At 39.8% G+C, this 18762-nt stretch overlaps 1 protein-coding gene across 2 annotated transcripts; it reads left to right on the forward strand.

The window, feature by feature from the left end:
* The first annotated feature begins 462 nt into the window (after positions 1 to 462).
* TMEM19 (transmembrane protein 19) lies at positions 463 to 18352 on the forward strand. Of its 2 annotated transcripts, none has more exons than XM_064449653.1 (7): positions 463 to 517; positions 837 to 987; positions 10017 to 10130; positions 11654 to 11791; positions 12121 to 12375; positions 13499 to 13708; positions 16607 to 18352. In XM_064449653.1, exons 1-7 carry the CDS (start codon positions 467 to 469, stop codon positions 16768 to 16770), a joined length of 1083 nt encoding a protein of 360 aa, XP_064305723.1. In that variant the 5' UTR covers positions 463 to 466; the 3' UTR covers positions 16771 to 18352. The 2 variants fall into 2 exon arrangements, with proteins under 2 accessions (XP_064305723.1, XP_064305728.1); XM_064449658.1 differs by lacking the exon at positions 463 to 517 and adding an exon at positions 524 to 680.
* The last annotated feature ends 410 nt before the right edge of the window (positions 18353 to 18762 follow it).

The raw sequence follows: 18762 nt of genomic DNA on the forward strand, positions 1-18762 counted from the left end.
ATGAGGATAGTTCACCGAAAGGACACCTTGTTTTAGTTCTTATCAACATCGCGATTAGTTGTTCTCCTTGACTACGCACTTTATCACCCTGTCCTCAGCACCTTCTGAGGCGGGATGTTCCCTTTTCTCAGTCTCTCAGCTCTCCTCAAGGATATAGCGTTAAACAAGTGCTTCCCTATCTCTCAGTTCCCTTCTCCGCCCGTCAAATTCTGTTTCCCAGGCTCACATGGTTCATTGTTATGGCTTAGGAATATTTCCATGTTCTTCGGGAGATCACTCTGGCGGCGGGACGCGTCCGAGGCCCAGAGAGGGGAAAAGGCTCCGTTGAGGGGAGAACAGCGCCGGGGCGGACGGGGCGCGGGAGCACCCCTACGGCGGGAAGGGAGGGCGCTGCCCGGGGGCGGCCGCGGCGGAGGAAGCGGCCGCCTCCTCCCCCCTCCCTTCCCGCCGGCGGGGGCGACGGGGCATGCGCGGAGGGGCGGTGGCGTGGGACGGCGCCGGCGGACTAGGGCCGCGGGTCGGTGCTGGAGCCGGGCGTTGCGAAGGGGGGAGGGCGGGGCAGGGGCCTCCGGGCACCGGCCACCGAGCGGGCCAGCCCCGCCCCGAGCGGGTGGCGGACGGCCGCAGCCGCCTCCCAGTGAAGCGCTTTGGTGTCGCCTCGCAGCGCCCCGAGATGCCGGGTGCGATGGCTGCCGGCCCAGGCCGCGCCTCGGGCCGGGTGGGAGGAGGAGGAGGAGGAGGAGGAGGAGGAGGAGGAGGAGGAGGAAGGGGAGGAAGAGAAGATGAGAGGAGGTAGTGGTGTTGCTGATACGCCGCGCCTTGTGTTTCCCCGCCAGGTGTTCTCCCTCTGGCTTCCTATGTCCTATTACCAGGAGGATTTCTTCAAAGAATACCTCAAGATGATGGCGAATATAATCATCCTGAACTTGCTCATTTGTATTTCTCTGGCTCTCTGGATCGTGTCCATGATTGCAAGTACGTACTACGGTAAGTCCCGAGGCGAGCCGCTCTCCCCTCCAGCCCCTGCAGGCGGGTGGGGGTAGAGGGTGGCAGAGGGGGTGCAGAGCCCCTTCTGTCCTCAGCAGCGCTGGAAACCTCAGTCCTGGCAGGAGCTGATAACGGTTCAGAAGGTGTTAACAGCCACTGTACCCATCTTTGCAGCTCTGCCCGGGGATCCCCTTGAAAATATAACGTCGGTGCCCTTTGCAATTTATCTCCCTAAAAGAAAGCTAGTAAGATAAAAATGAAAGTGAGAAGAAAGAGCTAGCTGATAGATGTCTTTCTCTGTCAGGGGGAGTAGTGACAGCATGGGAGGAGCGTGCCGGCCTTCAAAACAATTTTAGGAAGGGACGTGCGGCCTTTGAACAGGGCACGCAAGAAGCATTCTTTGGTCAAGGAACAGAGAAACTGGGGAAGTGGGGCAAGAAGAGAGGGATGTGTGCATGGAGTCTCTGGCATGGGCGTACACAGCCAGCTCTGTTCTGTTCAGGTAGCTTAGGCAGGCTGTTTGTTAGTTGTGTGCAGTTGCAAGGACGCTAGTACTTTCTGTGGTCCATCATCTCAGCTCTAGCACCATTTTTACAGCAATGTGCAAAAGCAGCAATACTGCCTTCAGCGAGTGTTCAAGGCTAGAAGAGTTTAACTGCTTTCCCAGGACAGGTAAAGAACTGTCCTTAAGACCTCATCCAATTTCATGCAAGAAGAGCTCCAGTGTCATTGCAGTGTTGCTGAGAGTGCCTAGGGGTTCAGTATGCATTCTTCAACTTCCTAGTGTCACCCTGGATCCAGAAGAAGCTAGAATAAATATCCCACTGGTGAAAGCTGACTTTTGCAGTGGCAGTTTGATGTCTCTGCTCAGTGTTTTTCAGTGCTTCAGGTTTTAGGATGGGCTATTAGTCCTGGTAAAGCATTATTTCTGTGTTGTCTGGACACTTCTACTTTGGCTTGTAGTGAGATGCCAGACACATAGAAGGTATGCAGAAGCAGGCTTCACAACCAGGTTTTGTTTGCTAGCAAAGTTGGATTTAAACACACAACTTCATTTATGTGTGTCTGCTCTCTATAGGTATAGCTCTCTGAGTTTTGCCTCTCGGGTATTCCTGTCCTTGCTGTCTAATGTGATTGAGAATTGACAGCGTAGAGTGAAAAGGCCAGGTGAATCAGGGTGGGGACTGATACAAAGGAGGAGACTACAGGCAAATCCTCCTGCTTGCAGAGAGTGGTTGTGGAACAAGAAGGACATAACAACTTTTGTTGTCCATTTGTCTGAGACTATGGAAAGACCTTGGCTTGAGGAGGTGAATGAAGGGTATAGTAAGAGTGGGAGTGATAACTTAAATAAGTTCAGCCCATAAAAGCAATGAAATTCACAGTCCTTAACCATAAATATAAAAATACTACAAATATACGTCTATTAATTTACAGTTTATAGTTCATACTAATGCTTAAGCACCAAACAGTGACCAAAATGTTGTTAAAATTGGAGTGTTGAAGAATCCATAATAAACCGATGAATGTGTTCTAGCTGAGTCTTAACTGCTTACTTCTAGTAGTAATTTAGTACCAAATTTCTTTCCTTCTCCCCCCTGCCCCCCAAGGAAACACAAAAAGGTCTGTTTAAAAATTATCTTAAAAATATGAAAATTCTGTTTGCTAACCAAACAGATATAACCCCTTTGTGTTCTGGTACCGCTCACAAGTGAATATCAAGAACCTTCATGGTTTGTGATTAGCAGTACCAGACTAGAGCACTGGAGATCTCTTCATATACAGCTGGTGCTTGTCTTTTGAGTTTTTGACTTGCCTCTTGGCTGCAAGACTCCCTTGTGCACCTCCTACAGCTCTGGGGCTTTTCAGTACACAGAAGAGATTTTTTTTTGTCTTGTGAATCTTTGTCCTTGCAATGACAAGTGTTTTACTGTGAAATATATTTGCCCTATTTGTACCAGGGAGCCTGTATATCTGCAAAGCTCTAGGTACTGCTGACGCAAAAGTTTTTGGTGAAAGCCATCGTGTTTAGCTTTCCAGCAAGACAACCTGCTGTGCATGTGTGAAATCTTTCTATGAGTTTGAAACCCACTTTAATTATAGACTTGTGGTGTCTTATACTTCTATAGCAGGTGTGATAAATAACTTGTCATGATTTTGTATTTTTTAGCTCAAAATCTACATTAGCAACTCGCTTTACTTTTTAAAACTTTGGGGTTTTTTAACAAAAACTGTCAGGTGAAATCTTACTGAGATGGATTTCAACTTAAAGTGTATTTTTGACAGCCTTACACTGAGTTTGAAAGGATTGAAAGGGCTGACTTTTTTAGAAAGCAGTCATGCCACTTTCACCTGGTAGGCTGGCTTTCTTGTACTTTTTCTGGTAATGAAATACTGTGAAAGTAGTGTAGTACAGGATGTAATCGATAGCTTTCCTGTCTCTCTGACTGCAAAGATGGAAGACTTAAGCTGTAGTATTAAGGAACAGTTTCTTCTCAGACTTCTAAATTTCAGTTTTCTATAAGATGTACTTTTGGCATCTTTTGCAATGAAATTTGTGTCTTGCAATTTGAAGTCAAAATGAGGTGAAAGAATATAAAGGTTGTAAGAATCTTACTGCTAAGACAGTAATTTATTGAGTCAGTTTTATGATTAAAATAAAATACCTTTTAACTGGACAATAACTCCTTTATTAACTTTATTAACTGCTTTTATTTTAGTAAGTGTTCTGGAATTAGGAGGAAACAAATATGTTTAGGAAATTGTTAAATTGTCTCCTTAGAAAATAAGTTGCTATGGACACAAGTGCTTTATGGAATAGTGTGGAATTATGACAGCTGAGTGGGATATTGTTTTCCTGTTCTGATACTGTAAGTCAGCAAATATTAAGAACCCTCTAAAACTCAATTTGTAGTTTTAGAAAGCAGGCATTCTTTATTGTGGCACTGGGCGCAGAGGGTATCGCTCCGCCTAGCGTGTGCACCGAGTTTCTCTACTACAGGGGTTATATGCAGTCAAAATATAGATATTCATTAAACTTCTAAGAAGTAATTACCATATTCATATTATTCTTGGAACTCATATGCAAATGTCCTTAATGCATGTGCATTCATGTTCATTGGTGGTCTTCCAGGGTCCTCTGGTGGTTGTGGATAGTCTTCCTCACTGTGTCCACTGGTTGAACTCAGTCTCTGGGCATGCTCAGTTCATTTTTGGCTTGGTTACACAATTCTTACTGATAAGAAACTAGCTTATTCTAGTACATTTACCTTATTTTTTCTACTCAAGGATACAGTGTCTCCAGACTCCCCTCTATCTAATCACATACAGCAAGTTCTAAAATGGTCTTATTTGTAAAGTATTCCAAGTATTTCAAAACTTAGCTATGTTGCTTCAATTACAGGGGTCTGTATGTTCTTTTGAAGCTGGTGTTGGGTATCATGCTGCAAGCATATTTAAATTCAGATTGTAGTGACTTGACTGACTAAGCAAAGGGAACAAACTGGGAACTCAAGAAAATAGCTTTTTAGAAGGCTCTTTAGATACTTCAATGAGAAAATAACTTCATTGTTTGTAAAAGTAAACTACTTATAGTTTTGAAAACCAGCATTTTTTTGTTTGGGAGTTGTTCAAGTGGGCTGTCTTGGCAGTTTAATAATTGTCAGTGAAGAATATAATTAAAAACAATCCTTTCTTGTAAAAAGTTTTGCGGTTGACAAACTTCCAGTTAAATACTTCAAAACGTTCTAAGGTGGGTTTATTCTCTGTGTAACAAGGAGGATAACAGGTGGGCCGTTTTTGCATAGATGTTAATACTAGACCTGAAATAATTTATTTCTCTTCAATTCCCAATTTCCAAATACAGAAGCTCTGATTATGTAGAATTGCTTTCATATGAAAGCAAGGAATTGATAGATTTAAACTGTGCAAGGTATTGCGATTGTTAGCTCTGTCAGGTGCATTAAAAGGAGTGTGGCCAGAAGGTCAAAAGAGATTATCCTCCCCCTCTACTCTGTCCTGCTGAGACCACATTTGGAGTAATGTGTCCAGGTTTGGGCCCCCCAGTTCAAGAAGGACAGGGAACTACTTGAGCAAGTCCACTGGAGAGATGCAAAGATGATCAGGGGACTGGAGTATCTCCCTTATGAGGAAAGGCTGAGAGACTTGTCTTTGTTCAGGCTGGAGAAGAGAAGACTGAGGGGGGGGTCTTATCAATGCTTATAAGTATCTAAAGGGTGGGTGTCAAGAGGATGTGACTGGACTCTTTTCAGTGGTGCCCAACGACAGGACAAGGGCAGTGGGCACATGTTGGAACACAGGAAGTTCCACTTAAACATGAGAAGCTTCTTTTCTATGAGGGTGCCAGAGCAGTGGAACAGGCTGCCCAGGGAGGTTGTGGAGTCTCCTTCCCTGGAGGCATTCAAAACCTGTCTGTACGTGGTCCTGTGCCCCCTGCTCTGGGTGTCCCTGCTCAAACAGGGGGGTTGGACGAGATGATCTCCAGAGGCCCCTTCCAACCCCTACCATTCTGTGATTCTGTAAAAACCAATAACCTACAATCAAATATTTGAATAACTGTAACACAGGAAGCTCAGTTTGATTAAATTATGTTGACCAGTAAACAAAATAAAGACAAAGCTCAGAGCTGTCTTGTTAATTTTGCCACCCCTAAATTTGCACGTACTGTTCACTTAGCAAATATGTAAACCTAAAGTCCGTACTCACGTGAAATCACAAGGCAGAAATTGAGTAATGTGGCAATTCAGCTGCAGCTGCTGTCAGAACAAAACTCAGTGAAAAGGGTTCCCCCGCTATCTGGGGCCACATCACCTCGCATAAAAAGAAGGGTATCTCCTAGCTTAAATATCTGTTTTCAGTCCATGCTGAATATACCGTGCCACAAAGAAAACAATTTGTCATGCAAGCATGTGCAAGCAAAAAGAAATTATCTTGTCACTAAAGCTGTTTGATTGCACTGTTCCATATAGAATTAAGAAGAAACAACAGGAAGGACAGCGGAATGTAGAAGCGGAAAAGAATTAGTCTAGAGAATCCTCAGAGAAGAAGAAATTTCTGAGAGTAAATATGTTTTACAAACCATGAAATTGTTGGATGTAGCATGCTTTTCAACAAGTCTCTGCAACGTTCCAAAGAGTGCCGTTAGTTGTCTACACTGCTGCAGGTTGGGAAGGGGCTATGCATGCGTGTGCAGTGGAAAGGGACTACACAAAGCAAAGAAAAAGAAGTCTAAATCATCTGTGATTCTCAGCTGATCCAAATTTTCTGTAGATTAGAGGAACAGACAGGACAAGGAGGACTGCACTAGACAACTTCAGGCTTGCTTGAGGATAAATATTCAGGTGGAAACCAGACTGTATAACATCTGACTTGTATGTCATGTGGCTACCTTTCCTTAAATACAAAAATTTAGAGTGATTTTGGGAACCCAGTGGCTTGCTGAAATAAGTTTAATTTTTTAAGGGTTCCTAGTTTCCTTTGCATGTTTCTAGGACTAGCCCTTTTGGTGAAAAATTTAGGGTTAATAAAGTCGTAAGAACATCCATTTTAAGGATAATGGATGTCTTCTCAGGTCCTGAGGGATGTAAGTTCTCCCTGAGAATTTACTCTACGGTAGAGATGGGGACCCAAGAGTGTGGTTACCATGGATAAAGGTGATCAGATAGTAATGCAAGAAAAGATGCTGAGAAGAACAGGGAGCAGCAGGGCAAAAACATGTTTTACACCACAGCTGTCTATAATTAATATACTGCATGACTGAAGAGATAAGTAGCCTGGTTCAATACAAGTAGGTAATCGGGGGAGGGGAATTACATCATCCGGGTTACTTAATATATTCTCATCTTTTTTTTCTTTTCTAAATTAAACACCTTTCATTCAGCCAAAAAATCAATAGATTGTTAAACATTGTAAAATCTTGGTGTATCTGTGCCATGACTACTGCATGCACTTGCAGTCATCCCATTTCAAAATGCCCATAGCAGAATTAGAAAGGAACAGTGAAGGCAGCAAGGATAATTGGAACAGGTAATACCACCCATTTGAAGAGGACTTAAATAGGTAAAAATATTTCAGCATAGAAATGGGACATCTGTATAGGTCACGAATGGCAGGAAGAATGTGGATAGGAAATAATTATTCAGTTGGTCATAAAATTTAGCAGATGTCTGGTAAAAGTTGAGGCAGCAGGTTCTTTGTTGTTCAGCTTTTTGAAAGGCCTTTTTCAGTGCATCTAAAACCAGAATTCAGTTCTGTGGGTGGTTGTGGAAATGAAAATTGTAACTGTTTTTAAAAACGGATTGGACAAATATATGGGGGATTTTAGAAATGTCAACATAAAAGCTGCCAGTAAAACGGGAGATCAGTCTGTATTCCTTATACTCTTGCCCTGCACATATGCAGCTTACCACTGCCACATGGGATTCTGATTCAGACAGATATTTGGCTTGATCCAGTTTGGAAGTTCTTGTATTTTCAAGCAAGTATAGTGTGGAAATAATCAGAATGTTCTGGATACCAACAAAAGAGGTATATGTGTTTTTTAAACTGTAAAAAAAGGCCAAGCATCTAAACTTCCCTTTTTGCATCAGTGTAAATTATCAGTGAGGCTGTGATTAAACTGATGATTTGTTCACAGAGCAGCAGGAGCACAGAATCAGTGTACAAAATAAGTGTATATACAAACTGCAGGACCTCCTGCTAGTTTTATTAGATGACATCACATATCACTGTAGCTCAGCTAAGCTTTAAAATATCACAGAATATGTAAGTTTTCCAAACTAGAATTAAAAGGATATGGTAGTAATATTAACGCTATTAGCTTGCTTGTATGCATGCTGACATGTTCTCTCTGCATAGACATGAAACTACTTCTGAAGTCTTCTGTCAGCCAAGTAGCAGCTGTCCTTCTGTTAACATAGTGCAAAATTATAAATTATGTCATAGACATCAATGTGACAACATTAGGCACATCCTAGGAACAATTCAGAATACATAGATGATGAAAAAAGTTGCCTGCTTTTCATAGCCAAAAGCTACCAAGCTTTTGGTAAACAAGAATGTCTTTTCCTAAAAACACTGGTATTTGGGATGGCCTGAAAATCAAGGTAAAGCTTCTAATATATTGTTCTGACTTTCTTCCATTGCAATCATAGAATGCCCTGAGTTGGAAGGGACCCACAAGGATCATTGAGTCCAACTCCTGTCCCTGCACAGGACAACCCCAAAATTCACACCATGTCTCTGAGGGTGTTGTCCAAGTGTTGCTTGAATATCGTCAGATTTGGCACTGTGACTGCCTCCCTGGGGAGCCTGTTCCAGTGCTCCACCACCCTCTGGGTGAAGAACCTTTTCCTAATACCCAACCTAAACCTCCCCTGGGACATCTTCCTGCCATTCCCACGGGTCCTGTGACTGGTCACCAGAGAGAAGAGATCAGCACCTGGCCCTGCTCCTCACCTTCTGAGGAAGCTGCAGACTGCGATGAAGTCTGCCCTTAGTCTCCTCTTCTCCAGGCTGAACAAACCAAGAGACTTTAGCTGCTCCTTGTACGGTTTCTCCTCTAAACCCATCACCAACTTCGTGGCCCTCCTCTGGACACTCTCTAGTAGCTTTATATCCTTAATGTACTGTGGTGCCCAAAACTGCACACAGTACTTGAGGTGAGGCTGCACCAGCACAGAGCAGAGCGGGACAGTCACCTCCCTTGAGTGGCTGCAATGCAGTGCTTGATGCACCCCAGGACATGGTTGGCCCTCTTGGCTGCCAGGGCACACCGTTGGCTCATGTTCAACTTGCCATCAGCCAGAACCCCCAGGTCCCTCTCTGCAGAGCTGCTCTCCAGCCTCTCGTTCCCCAGTCTGTATGTACATCCAGGGATGCTGTGCCCCCAGGTGCAAAATCTGGTGCTCGCCCTTGTTAAACTTCATACAGTTGGTGATTGCCCAGCTCTCCAGCCTGTCCAGATCCCTCTGCAGGGCCTGTCTGCCCTCGAGAGTGTGAACAGCTCCTCCTAGTTTTGTGTCATCAGGGAACTTAATTAGTATTTCTTCCAGTCCTGCATCCAAGTCATTTACAAAGAGATTAAAGAGTATGGGCCCCAAGATGGATCCCTGCAGAACCCCGCGAGTGACTGGCCACCAGCCCAGCGTAACCCCATTTACTATCACCCTTTGAGCCCAGCCCATCAGCCAGTTGCTCACCCACTGCATTATGTGTTTATCCAGGTCTATGCTGGACATTTTGTCCAGGGGGATACTGTGAGAGACAGTATCGAAAGCTTTACTGAAATCCAAAAAGATCTAAGCTATCTAAAAGATCAATGGTAAAAAATACTAGTGACCATAGACAGTGTTGTTCATTGCCTTTATTGCTGCCGTATTTTCTGAAATGTCATCAAAAAAAGAATCATAATAATAAATTCAGATTTGTTATTGTAGTTACCAGAGAATCAGTCATAATGTGATCTATGAGGGAAGCTCTTGCACTAATTTATTTACTTAAAGTTGCTTTGCAGTGTCTTTACATATTTTGCTAACTGACATTTTATTTTGAATCTTACTCATTTTTGAAACTCAATCCTACTTAACTTACTGTGGATGTATGGGTGGGGGTTTTATTTCTGAAATCTGAACTAATCTGTTCAATCCAAATCAAGTTTCAGCTGGTCTTAACATTTTGAATGTTCATATTTGGAGTTTATAAATCCCTTTCAGAATGGAAAATATCACCATGTTTATTTCTTGACACATTTGCTATTTCTTTGTAATTAATTTTAGTGAATTTAATATATTTTCTTTTTTCTGTGAATGCTGAATAGAAAAATTTAGTAGATAATTGCAGATATTTCTGTCTTCCATTGATAAGAATATATTTCTTCTAAAGGGTAAAAAGTTTAATCTCTATTAAGATCAGATTTTAAATATATACCAGAAGGTAATTACTTTTAAGATATAAAGGCATTAAAAATGCTTTATAAGGATCATCTGTAACCATTTTGTTTGATTTATCAGGTACTTTACGGCCCATTTCTCCATGGCGCTGGCTTTTTTCAGTCTTGGTTCCACTAATAATTGCAGTACAGGGTTTTAAGAAGAAGAGTCTTGACCACAGTGGTGCATTGGGTGGTATGTATAGGAGACTATTTAGCTAAACATTTAATAAACTCAATTAAGGTCCTTTTTATTGTACATACTATTCTTTTAAGACTTTCCTACCTGGTATAATAAAAGTATAAATGTAAGTATATATACCTTGAATTCATACTGATTTTTTTTCTCATGCCTGTTTAAATAGTCATTTTTTTCTGTTGTTTGTAATTAATTTGGTTAATATTATTAGACTTATTTAAACCTGTAAGATTGTTTTAATCTTCAGTACAGCATGCAGTTAAATCACATGGTTTTGTTGAATTTATAGATGGATTCACATAGAGATAATGAAATGGCAGAGGCGGGGTAAAGAAATACCATAAAACTGAGCCATGCCACCAGCCTACCTGCCTGGTAGGAAGCCAGTAAAGATAATGGTTCTTCTTTCCATAATACAAGCAGATTTAGGTGGGTTTTGCCTCCCCAAAATGAGAAGAAAGTTAAACCTGTACTTCACTTTAAGCAAATTACTGTTTCAGCAATGGTTTATCTTGACCATGTGAGAAAAACCCCAACATAGTGTACAATAGTGTTTGTTGGAATCTGATGCGAGATTTCCATGTCAGGTGATTAATGCCTGTCTTGTGTCATTGTCTGAATTGATGGTCAATGGAAAGAAGCAGGACCTCAAATCCTTTCCTTCCGTGTCAGCCATTTTGTGAATCTTTTTCTGTCTGTGAGTTAAGGGGAGCATTTTCTAAATTAAGAAACCCCATCTTTTCTCTTCTGCTGTGTTTTCACCTCTTAACATTACAGCTTCACTAGCCGGCTTATATGGGCATTTCCTTTTAAGTGTGGCCAGTTTTCTTTCAGACATGAAGAATTGTAATCTCATGGTGGGCAGTGAGAATTAGACCTCCCTTGTGGAGGAGGAGATAAAAAGGAAGCACATCCTGGAGCTCAAACACTTAAGAAAATTACAGGAAGAAAAAGGTGACATAAAAATCAGAAACAGAAATAATGAAGAACAGAAGGGAGAAGTAGCAGCTGTTAAGATATGGAGAAGGGTTATCCAGGTTATCTTAAAGACCTTGGGGGAGAGATTTGATTCCCAAACTGAATATCAACTTGCTGATGAAGACACAGCCACAGCTGTATATATGCTTCTTATACAAATAATTGTATTCTTCAGGCACGGTACTTAAATGTCAATGAGACATCCTTTGGCTTCTTTTTTTTAATTGCTCTATCTTTTATTTTTGCACAGTGTTACTGATTTGTGGCAAGAGAAGGTCTTAAAAAATCACGCACTTTAGCAGTAGCAGTTAAATTAGCAATTTACCAATAAAATCGAAGAGAAAATTATAAAGATAACTTATTTTTATTCAGTCAAGATGTCACTGGAATTCTTAGGTACTACAGTAATTCTTATATTGCATGATTGTCTCAAGTTTATCATGAAGATAATCTTCATATTCAAGAGATTCAAAATAATTGCTTTGCAAAGCAGACATTGGTACATGAGGGAACTTTATATAGTGGTTTTTTTTCCTTCATAGGTTTGGTGGTTGGATTTATCCTTACGGTTGCAAATTACAGTTTCTTCACTTCTTTGTTTGTATTTTTTGTTACTTCTTCAAAACTCACTAAATGGAAAAAAGATATAAAGAAGCAAATAGATTCAGAATACAAAGAAGGTAAGTCGTAACATTTTAATTCTTTAAGATCCCTTGTGGAGAATAAATACTGCATATTGCTCTTCCTTTCAAAAGCTCAGGTGGGATATAACATGCAGAATAGGGAACACTGTTGTCATGCCTCCCCTCCACCCTTATCCCTATGAACATTAGCAAGCAACTTTGCTTTTCCCTCTGTTCTATTTAATAAATTGCTATCTAGTTTCTGATTTGAAAGTGTGTCTTTTACATTTAAGCTTTATATATGTGTATTTTGCTTTTGTCTCATCCTGTTGCCTGTCAAAATGTTTTGCCTGAAAATACTAAAATTTAGTTTTTGTCATCTTTAGGTGGACAGAGGAATTGGGTGCAAGTATTCTGTAACGGTGGTGTTCCTACTGAGCTGGCTGTCTTATATATGATAGAAAATGGACCAGGTGAAATTCCGATAGACTTTTCAGAGCAATACACAGCATCATGGATGTGCTTATCCCTTTTGGGAGCTTTGGCATGCTCTGCTGGTGATACCTGGGCTTCAGAGATTGGTAGTGTTATGAGTAAACGCAAGCCAAGGTTGATAACAACCTGGGAAGAGGTTCCAGTAGGTGAGGTCTTACCTGTTCTACGTGTTCTTGCCTTAATATTTTGCTTATTTGTTTTGAATTTTGCATCCAACTTGGAACAGTTAAAAAAAAAGTCCCATAAAAACAAACAGCAGAAATCTGGGATTAGAAATTACTAGCAGGAATGCATTCTCTGAAATGGCATTTACTCAATTGTGTTCCTGCTGCGTCTTGTTGGTAAGGCACACCGACATAGCATCCAGGGAGCTAAAATCATTCTGAGTGAATGCTGTCACTTCTCATGTCCAGTACTGCTAGAATTGTTTATGCTGTCAATAATATAAAGAATGCAGGTCATCATCTGATTTTTTCAGACATTATAATTTTAATCAGGCATTTTAATCTGGCATTTAATCAGTAGAAGAATATATATATATATGTTCAGTAGAGGCACTGTAGAACTTCTTAACCAAATCTCTCACTTCCTTTAACATCTTACCAAGGGTGGATGAAGTGAACCTCCTGTCTGAAACCTTGTCTGCAGAGTGGATGACCCTGCTACCTTAAAGCAGCCTGTCTTTTTCGAGTCCTGCTGTCATGTTGTTCTGAGTTTTAGATCTTGAGAGATAGGATTTAAATGCGCAAGCATTTTTTTTTTCCTTTTTATAAGCGTTCTTCAGATTTTCATTCAGTGAGCTGTCAAACATTTTCCTGCTTATGGATTTTGTTCCTTCTAAATTTGTTGGTGAAATATATCTTGGTATACTGCTGAAAGAGGCATTGTTTTAATAACATGCACGTCTCAAGCTCTGTATTTTTGGAGCGTATATCTTTTTCTCCAGCCCCACCCCCTCCCCTTACAGCACACAAATACCAGGTGACATTGCGAGGTGTGCTATCTGTTTTTATTTAATTTAATGCTAGGGAGTATGTCTAGGTAACTGCCGTAGCGAAAGGAAAAGTAATAGTAATAGGCTGTGATGGTACAGGTTAAGCTTCTCAGCAGCATAATGGGGACTGTAAATAAAAGCAGTGGTAGCAGAGCCTTGTGGATATAAGGGGGGAAGATCGCTATAAACACAGTTCTGATTTAATATAAAACATTTGAACAAATATAAGTGATTAAGAAACAGTTTGTAAATCAGCTTGGTTTTGTTTGATTTAGGTACTAATGGAGCAGTTACTTTAGTGGGCCTGCTCTCAAGTTGCCTTGGCGGCATGGCAGTAGGTATAGCCTACTTCATAACACAACTCATTTTCGTGACTGATCTGGAAGTATTTGCTCCACAATGGCCCATTATTGTCTTTGGTGCAGCAGCTGGCTTACTGGGATCAATTGTTGATTCATATTTGGGAGCTACGATGCAATACAGCGGTAAGATTCTCTCTCTTTTTTTTTTTAACTGTCTCCTAATGTAACCTAAAAATGGACTTGAATTTCCAGAAGGGCTGAGGACATGATTTTTAAATGGAAAAAATACAGAATTAGCAACACAGAGGACAAAGGGAACCAAAGTGATGGACATGATAATGAAAACAAGAGCAAGGGCAGTTGGTCTTTTTCCACTTTTTTATTTATTTATGTTACTGTCTTGTTGATGACTGAAAGAGACCAGAGATCTCCAATGTTACCTTGGAAAAAGCAGTTGCTGCCCTCTTCTATCCTATGTATCTAATTATGGTAACATTTTATAAGAGAAAATGTCAGCTTAATTTTATCCTTCCACTCAGATTAAGTTGTCATTGCAAAAGCTCCATTTCTAACTCTGAAAACTTAGCAATAGTCTCAGCTTTAAGAATTAAAAAAAAAAACTCCCAGAAAATGTGCAAAATATTTTATGTTCTGGTTTCTTTCACTGCTTAATAGAGTACTGATTCCTACAAGTTAAGCTTATCACAAACTAGCTGTGACTTTAAAAAAAAGAAAAATGTCCTTTTCTAAGAAAAAAGTTGGCTGGCTAATTCTAAATTATTTCACTATTTATTTACTCGTTGCTCTTAAGGACCATTGTCTGTGAGTAAACACTACAGACAACTGTTAGGCTAAACTGTAGACTTACCCTATGTTTAAAAGTTGTTTTAAGACTGTATCTGATACTATTCTGTTTAACAGCTGGTTTACAGAGAGAACTTAAGTTTTCAGATTTTGTTGTCAGTATACTTATTTGTTGGAAGTGGAGGTTTGAACATGCAGATGAACTGCCTGGAGATACAAGTCCTTTAAACCTACCATCACAGTGAGAACTGCAAACTGTTGTTGATGCTGTGGATTTGGCTTTCCAGCAGTTTTTATGCTCTATTCCTTGTAGTTCCAGGAAAGTCCAAAATATAATGAAGTATTTGACCGTTTTAAGACATTTTAGATATTTCTGTACTAAAGAGGAAAAACACTTAAGCACTCAGACAACGTTTTGTGCTCCTCGTGAGGCAGATGCATTAAGAGAATGTGGTAAACCTACCTAATGCATGCCTGCATTTGTCAGCATCTATTTCTTCCTTACTTCAGATATTTTTCCATGCTCAGCAACTTACTTTGTTAGCTACAGCAGGGACAGTATGCAAATTCCACAATTTCTTTTACAAATTCATGAGCACTGCTGGAGTATGCATACTATATATACATATATGCTATGGTGTATATATATGCTGTGATATAGATGAAATAGTGCTGCTCATGTGGTGCACACTGACAGGTTTTGTGTCCCTCCTTACTTTAACCCAGTTTTCCAATCCCTATTCAGTGTGTTCTCATAAAAAATACTCCATTCTCTCCACAGCATCTTGAAAAACAATAAATAAATATGGTAGTGGTAATGAAGAATTCTGTCTTTTTTGGAAGCATTATGCTATCACTGCTAATCCCTTCTGTTAGTGTTTTTCCCATTGGTAATCCTCCTAATTTTGGTTTATGTACTAGTCTGTGATACCCACTGTTATAAGAGATATAGTCTTTTTTTGCCCACACATTTGAATAAAACTTTGTCTCAATAGCTGTGCAGAATTAGATTCAAATTTTCCTGTGTTATCAGTCTGAAGCCATACTAATTCTGTAAAAAACAAAGCTAATGGAAGGACTCACTGTTACCTTTCCTACTTGTGTATGCTCTGAATCTACGCTTTATGTGCATTTGAGGTACATATTTATAAAAACTTATTCCCAATTTATCTCTCAAGAAACCTGACGACTTTCTAAAACATAGCAAGTGTTCAGACTTGAACTATCAGGCTTTGATTTTTTTTTTTTTCTGTAGTACTTTTGCGTTACCCAAAGCTAGCTTTAAATGTATGATTTAAAGGTAACTAATACCAGCTATATACCTGCCAAGCAGGTTTGGGGCGGGGGGGGAGGGGTGTGTGTTTAAGTTGTGTCTGAGGTGCTGAAAACTTTGTAATAAAGCAGCAGCTCAAAATGAAATTTCCGTGTTGTGGGTATTAGCAGATACTCAAACCTACGGAGGAAAATAATGTTGTTAAAAAATGCGCTGATTTGTTTTGGAGCGTGTCTTCACATCAACCTTAAATGTGTGCATATGCACATACCCAGTTAATACTTCACTGTAGTGTCAAATGGCATTAATATCAAGCATCCTAGATTTTTATGCTTTTGTTGGCATATAAAATATCACAGCTGGACAAAACATAGGGTAACGGTGTGTGTACATTAGCAGCTAATGAAACACAGTGCTAGAGTACTGCAAATACAGAGGCAGAGCAAGAAAGGGCTTAAGTAATAGGAAAAAAAAATCTAGCTGCTTGTATTACAAAACTGCTCTGTAAATAGAAATGTTAAATTCAGCCTCTGAAAGGAGCTTGTTTTCTGTCAGATCAAGTAATAATGTTATTTCCGTAATTTTCCTTTGGAAACAAATACATCTTCTGACAGGAAATACATGTTGCTAATCAGTTGTTTCTGCTCAAAACAGCATCCTTTGCCTTAGAATGGCTCTTGGAATAGCTTTTTCCTCTTCTGATTTAGCTTGTGTTTCACTCCTTTTTTTTGCTATGGAACTACGTAAAGAGAGAAGTAGACCTGTCAAGAGTGTAACTTTTCAAAAGAAGTAACTTCTAACATAAAGCATTGCATTTATATCCCATACTTTGAAGCTACCAGATTAAACTAAACTGTAATTTATTTTAGTCTGGTGGTGACTTTTCTTACAGAGGTTTAGCACCATAGTGATAAACTAAATTTAGGAAGTCGCATACACATTGTTAAAAAGTTTGTTTTCAGTTTGTTTGGCTTTGTAAAATGAAGGTTTTTATCTTTCCCCAGGTTTTGACCAGCGTATTGGCATGGTTGTCAACCACCAAACACAAGACTCCAAGCACATATCTGGAAAACCTATATTAGACAATAACGCAGTAAATCTTTTTTCTACTATAATCATTGCTTTGGTGCTTCCAGGCGTGGCGTGGTGTTTCTGGCCCAGGAGTTAAAATGGTTTAAGGTTTTCTGCACGTGATTCATATATGTTCAATGTTACTCAAAAACTCCAGACAGTTCTGTTTGGACTCCCTCGAAGGGAGGGATCGGAAACTTTCAGAGAGCCAAAGGACTTTCCATCTCAGCCTGCTAAGGCTTTAAACTTCATATGGCAATTGGCATCTGTCAGGGCAAGGAAGGGATTTTGTCAATATGTTCTTGCTGCTCTTGAAATGGATGTAGATCATTGCCAAGTGAGGTGAAGCACTTAATTTATCCTCATGGAGCTGAAAGGTCGGCATCTGTGTTCTCTCCAGTCTCCAGCATCTGGAAGGGCAAGGAGCTGGAAATAGAAGTCTAATCTACATCAGTCTGTGGGATGAAGCATTGTGGCAATTGTCCAAGCCAGGCACAATGTACTCTGTGTGTAGGCAGTGGTAACACAGGTGAAATGGGTGAATTCTGGTATTTCCCATCATCTACAGTACATAAGGTTTTATGGAAGCGTTTTTTTGGGGGGAAAGAAGTAATTCTTGTTGACTATTCTGTATCCTGATACTATCTCCGCTTCCCTGAGAATAGGGTTGGTACAAGTGATGCCACTTTGTGATGTTTGAAGCAAAAGACTAAATTTAAAATAAAAACTCACTAGTTTTTCCAGTAAGAATAATAAATTTGCCTGTGCTCTTTTGACATCTTTATTTCTAAACTAATGATATTTATGATGATTGTCAATACTGTGGTACTTTCTAAATTATCTAAAATTAAGGATCACAGTTGTGAATTCACACTCATTTCTTTAGAAATAGAACATTCTTTCCATAAGCATGGAATTGTTCCATAATGCTTAGCATTCTGACCAAACTGTAAAGTTTTCCCCATGTTGTTTGGGGTTGCTATTCAAAGATGACGGCCTCAACCAAAGAAGCTACAGAGGTTATCCTTGTAGCGAATGGGGAAAGTCTCACTTAAATTCCCACTTTTAAATGGTTTATAACTTCTGGTGCTCAGGTTCCTGTGTTAGGTGATACCATCTTCCATCATTTATAGAAGAGGTGAAAGCAATTTAGCCAGCACAGATTGTATTTAAACTTTAGAGATACCCTCATAATAACCTGTCACTGTCAACATTCAGAAGGTAGGGCCCATACTGTCAACTTAAAGAAAGCTTTTTCTTTTTACCTTTAGAGATAGGTGAGGATTTAGTATTAAACAGCTGATGTTTTTACAAATGTCTTGTGTGTTGCCTGTCTTAATTCACTTGAAACGCATCTTATGTCAGCTTTTCTGGGAATATTCAAAAATTGGAACACCTTCCATGCTGAGTTTACTCTTTTGAAATCTGGTCTGAATAAATCTGGAATTTATCACTGGAACTGGTTTACTGTATTATCCAGTTATGCTGATGAGATTTCAAACTAGTAAGAGCTTTCTGAAAAGAACAAACTGTGTGGCTGCTGTATGTCTGTTCCTGTGGAAAGGCACAAAATTATAAAAGGAATATATGCACTTAAGCTGTAACAATAAACACTTGAGAATTTTATGCACTGCTTGGATTTATGCTGTTTCTAAATAAACACTGTATTAGTTTTTTAAGATTTTATTTATACTGTTGTGATTTCTAGAATTAGGAAAGACACAATTTTTGTAAGATAGTTGTTCTTTCAAGTAAATGCCTTATTTTTGTATTATTTTGCTTCCTGAAACAAAGTATACTTTCAAACACTGAAGTGGACATGGTCAGCTTTTAATATGGGTCTCATTTGAAAAACAGCTTGCCGTAGTGAGAAGACACCTGTGATTTTAAATTCACAGCAGCATGAAATGCTTTGATCTGTTACATGAATGTGTGTGATCTGAATTAACTCCTGCTGCTAGGACCTTCAGAGGCCATTATTCAGAATTTATTTGCCATGTTTCAGTGATGACATTGAGTTGCTTTTGAAATTCATACTCATAAATCTCCAGTATTTAGAAAGATCTGGGCGCTCTTGAACTCTAACAAG

Source organism: Phalacrocorax carbo, chromosome 1 (assembly GCF_963921805.1).
Source record: "Phalacrocorax carbo chromosome 1, bPhaCar2.1, whole genome shotgun sequence".
NCBI lineage: Eukaryota > Metazoa > Chordata > Aves > Suliformes > Phalacrocoracidae > Phalacrocorax > Phalacrocorax carbo.

Bases quoted from the DNA above. Each gene is read 5' to 3' on its own strand.
- TMEM19 (XM_064449653.1), top strand. From the start codon at position 467: ATGCGCGGAGGGGCGGTGGCGTGGGACGGCGCCGGCGGACTAGGGCCG. The intron at 518-836 runs GTCGGTGCTGGA...TTTCCCCGCCAG, and splicing joins CCGGCGGACTAGGGCCGCGG to GTGTTCTCCCTCTGGCTTCC. The intron at 11,792-12,120 runs GTAAGTCGTAAC...TGTCATCTTTAG, and splicing joins AGATTCAGAATACAAAGAAG to GTGGACAGAGGAATTGGGTG.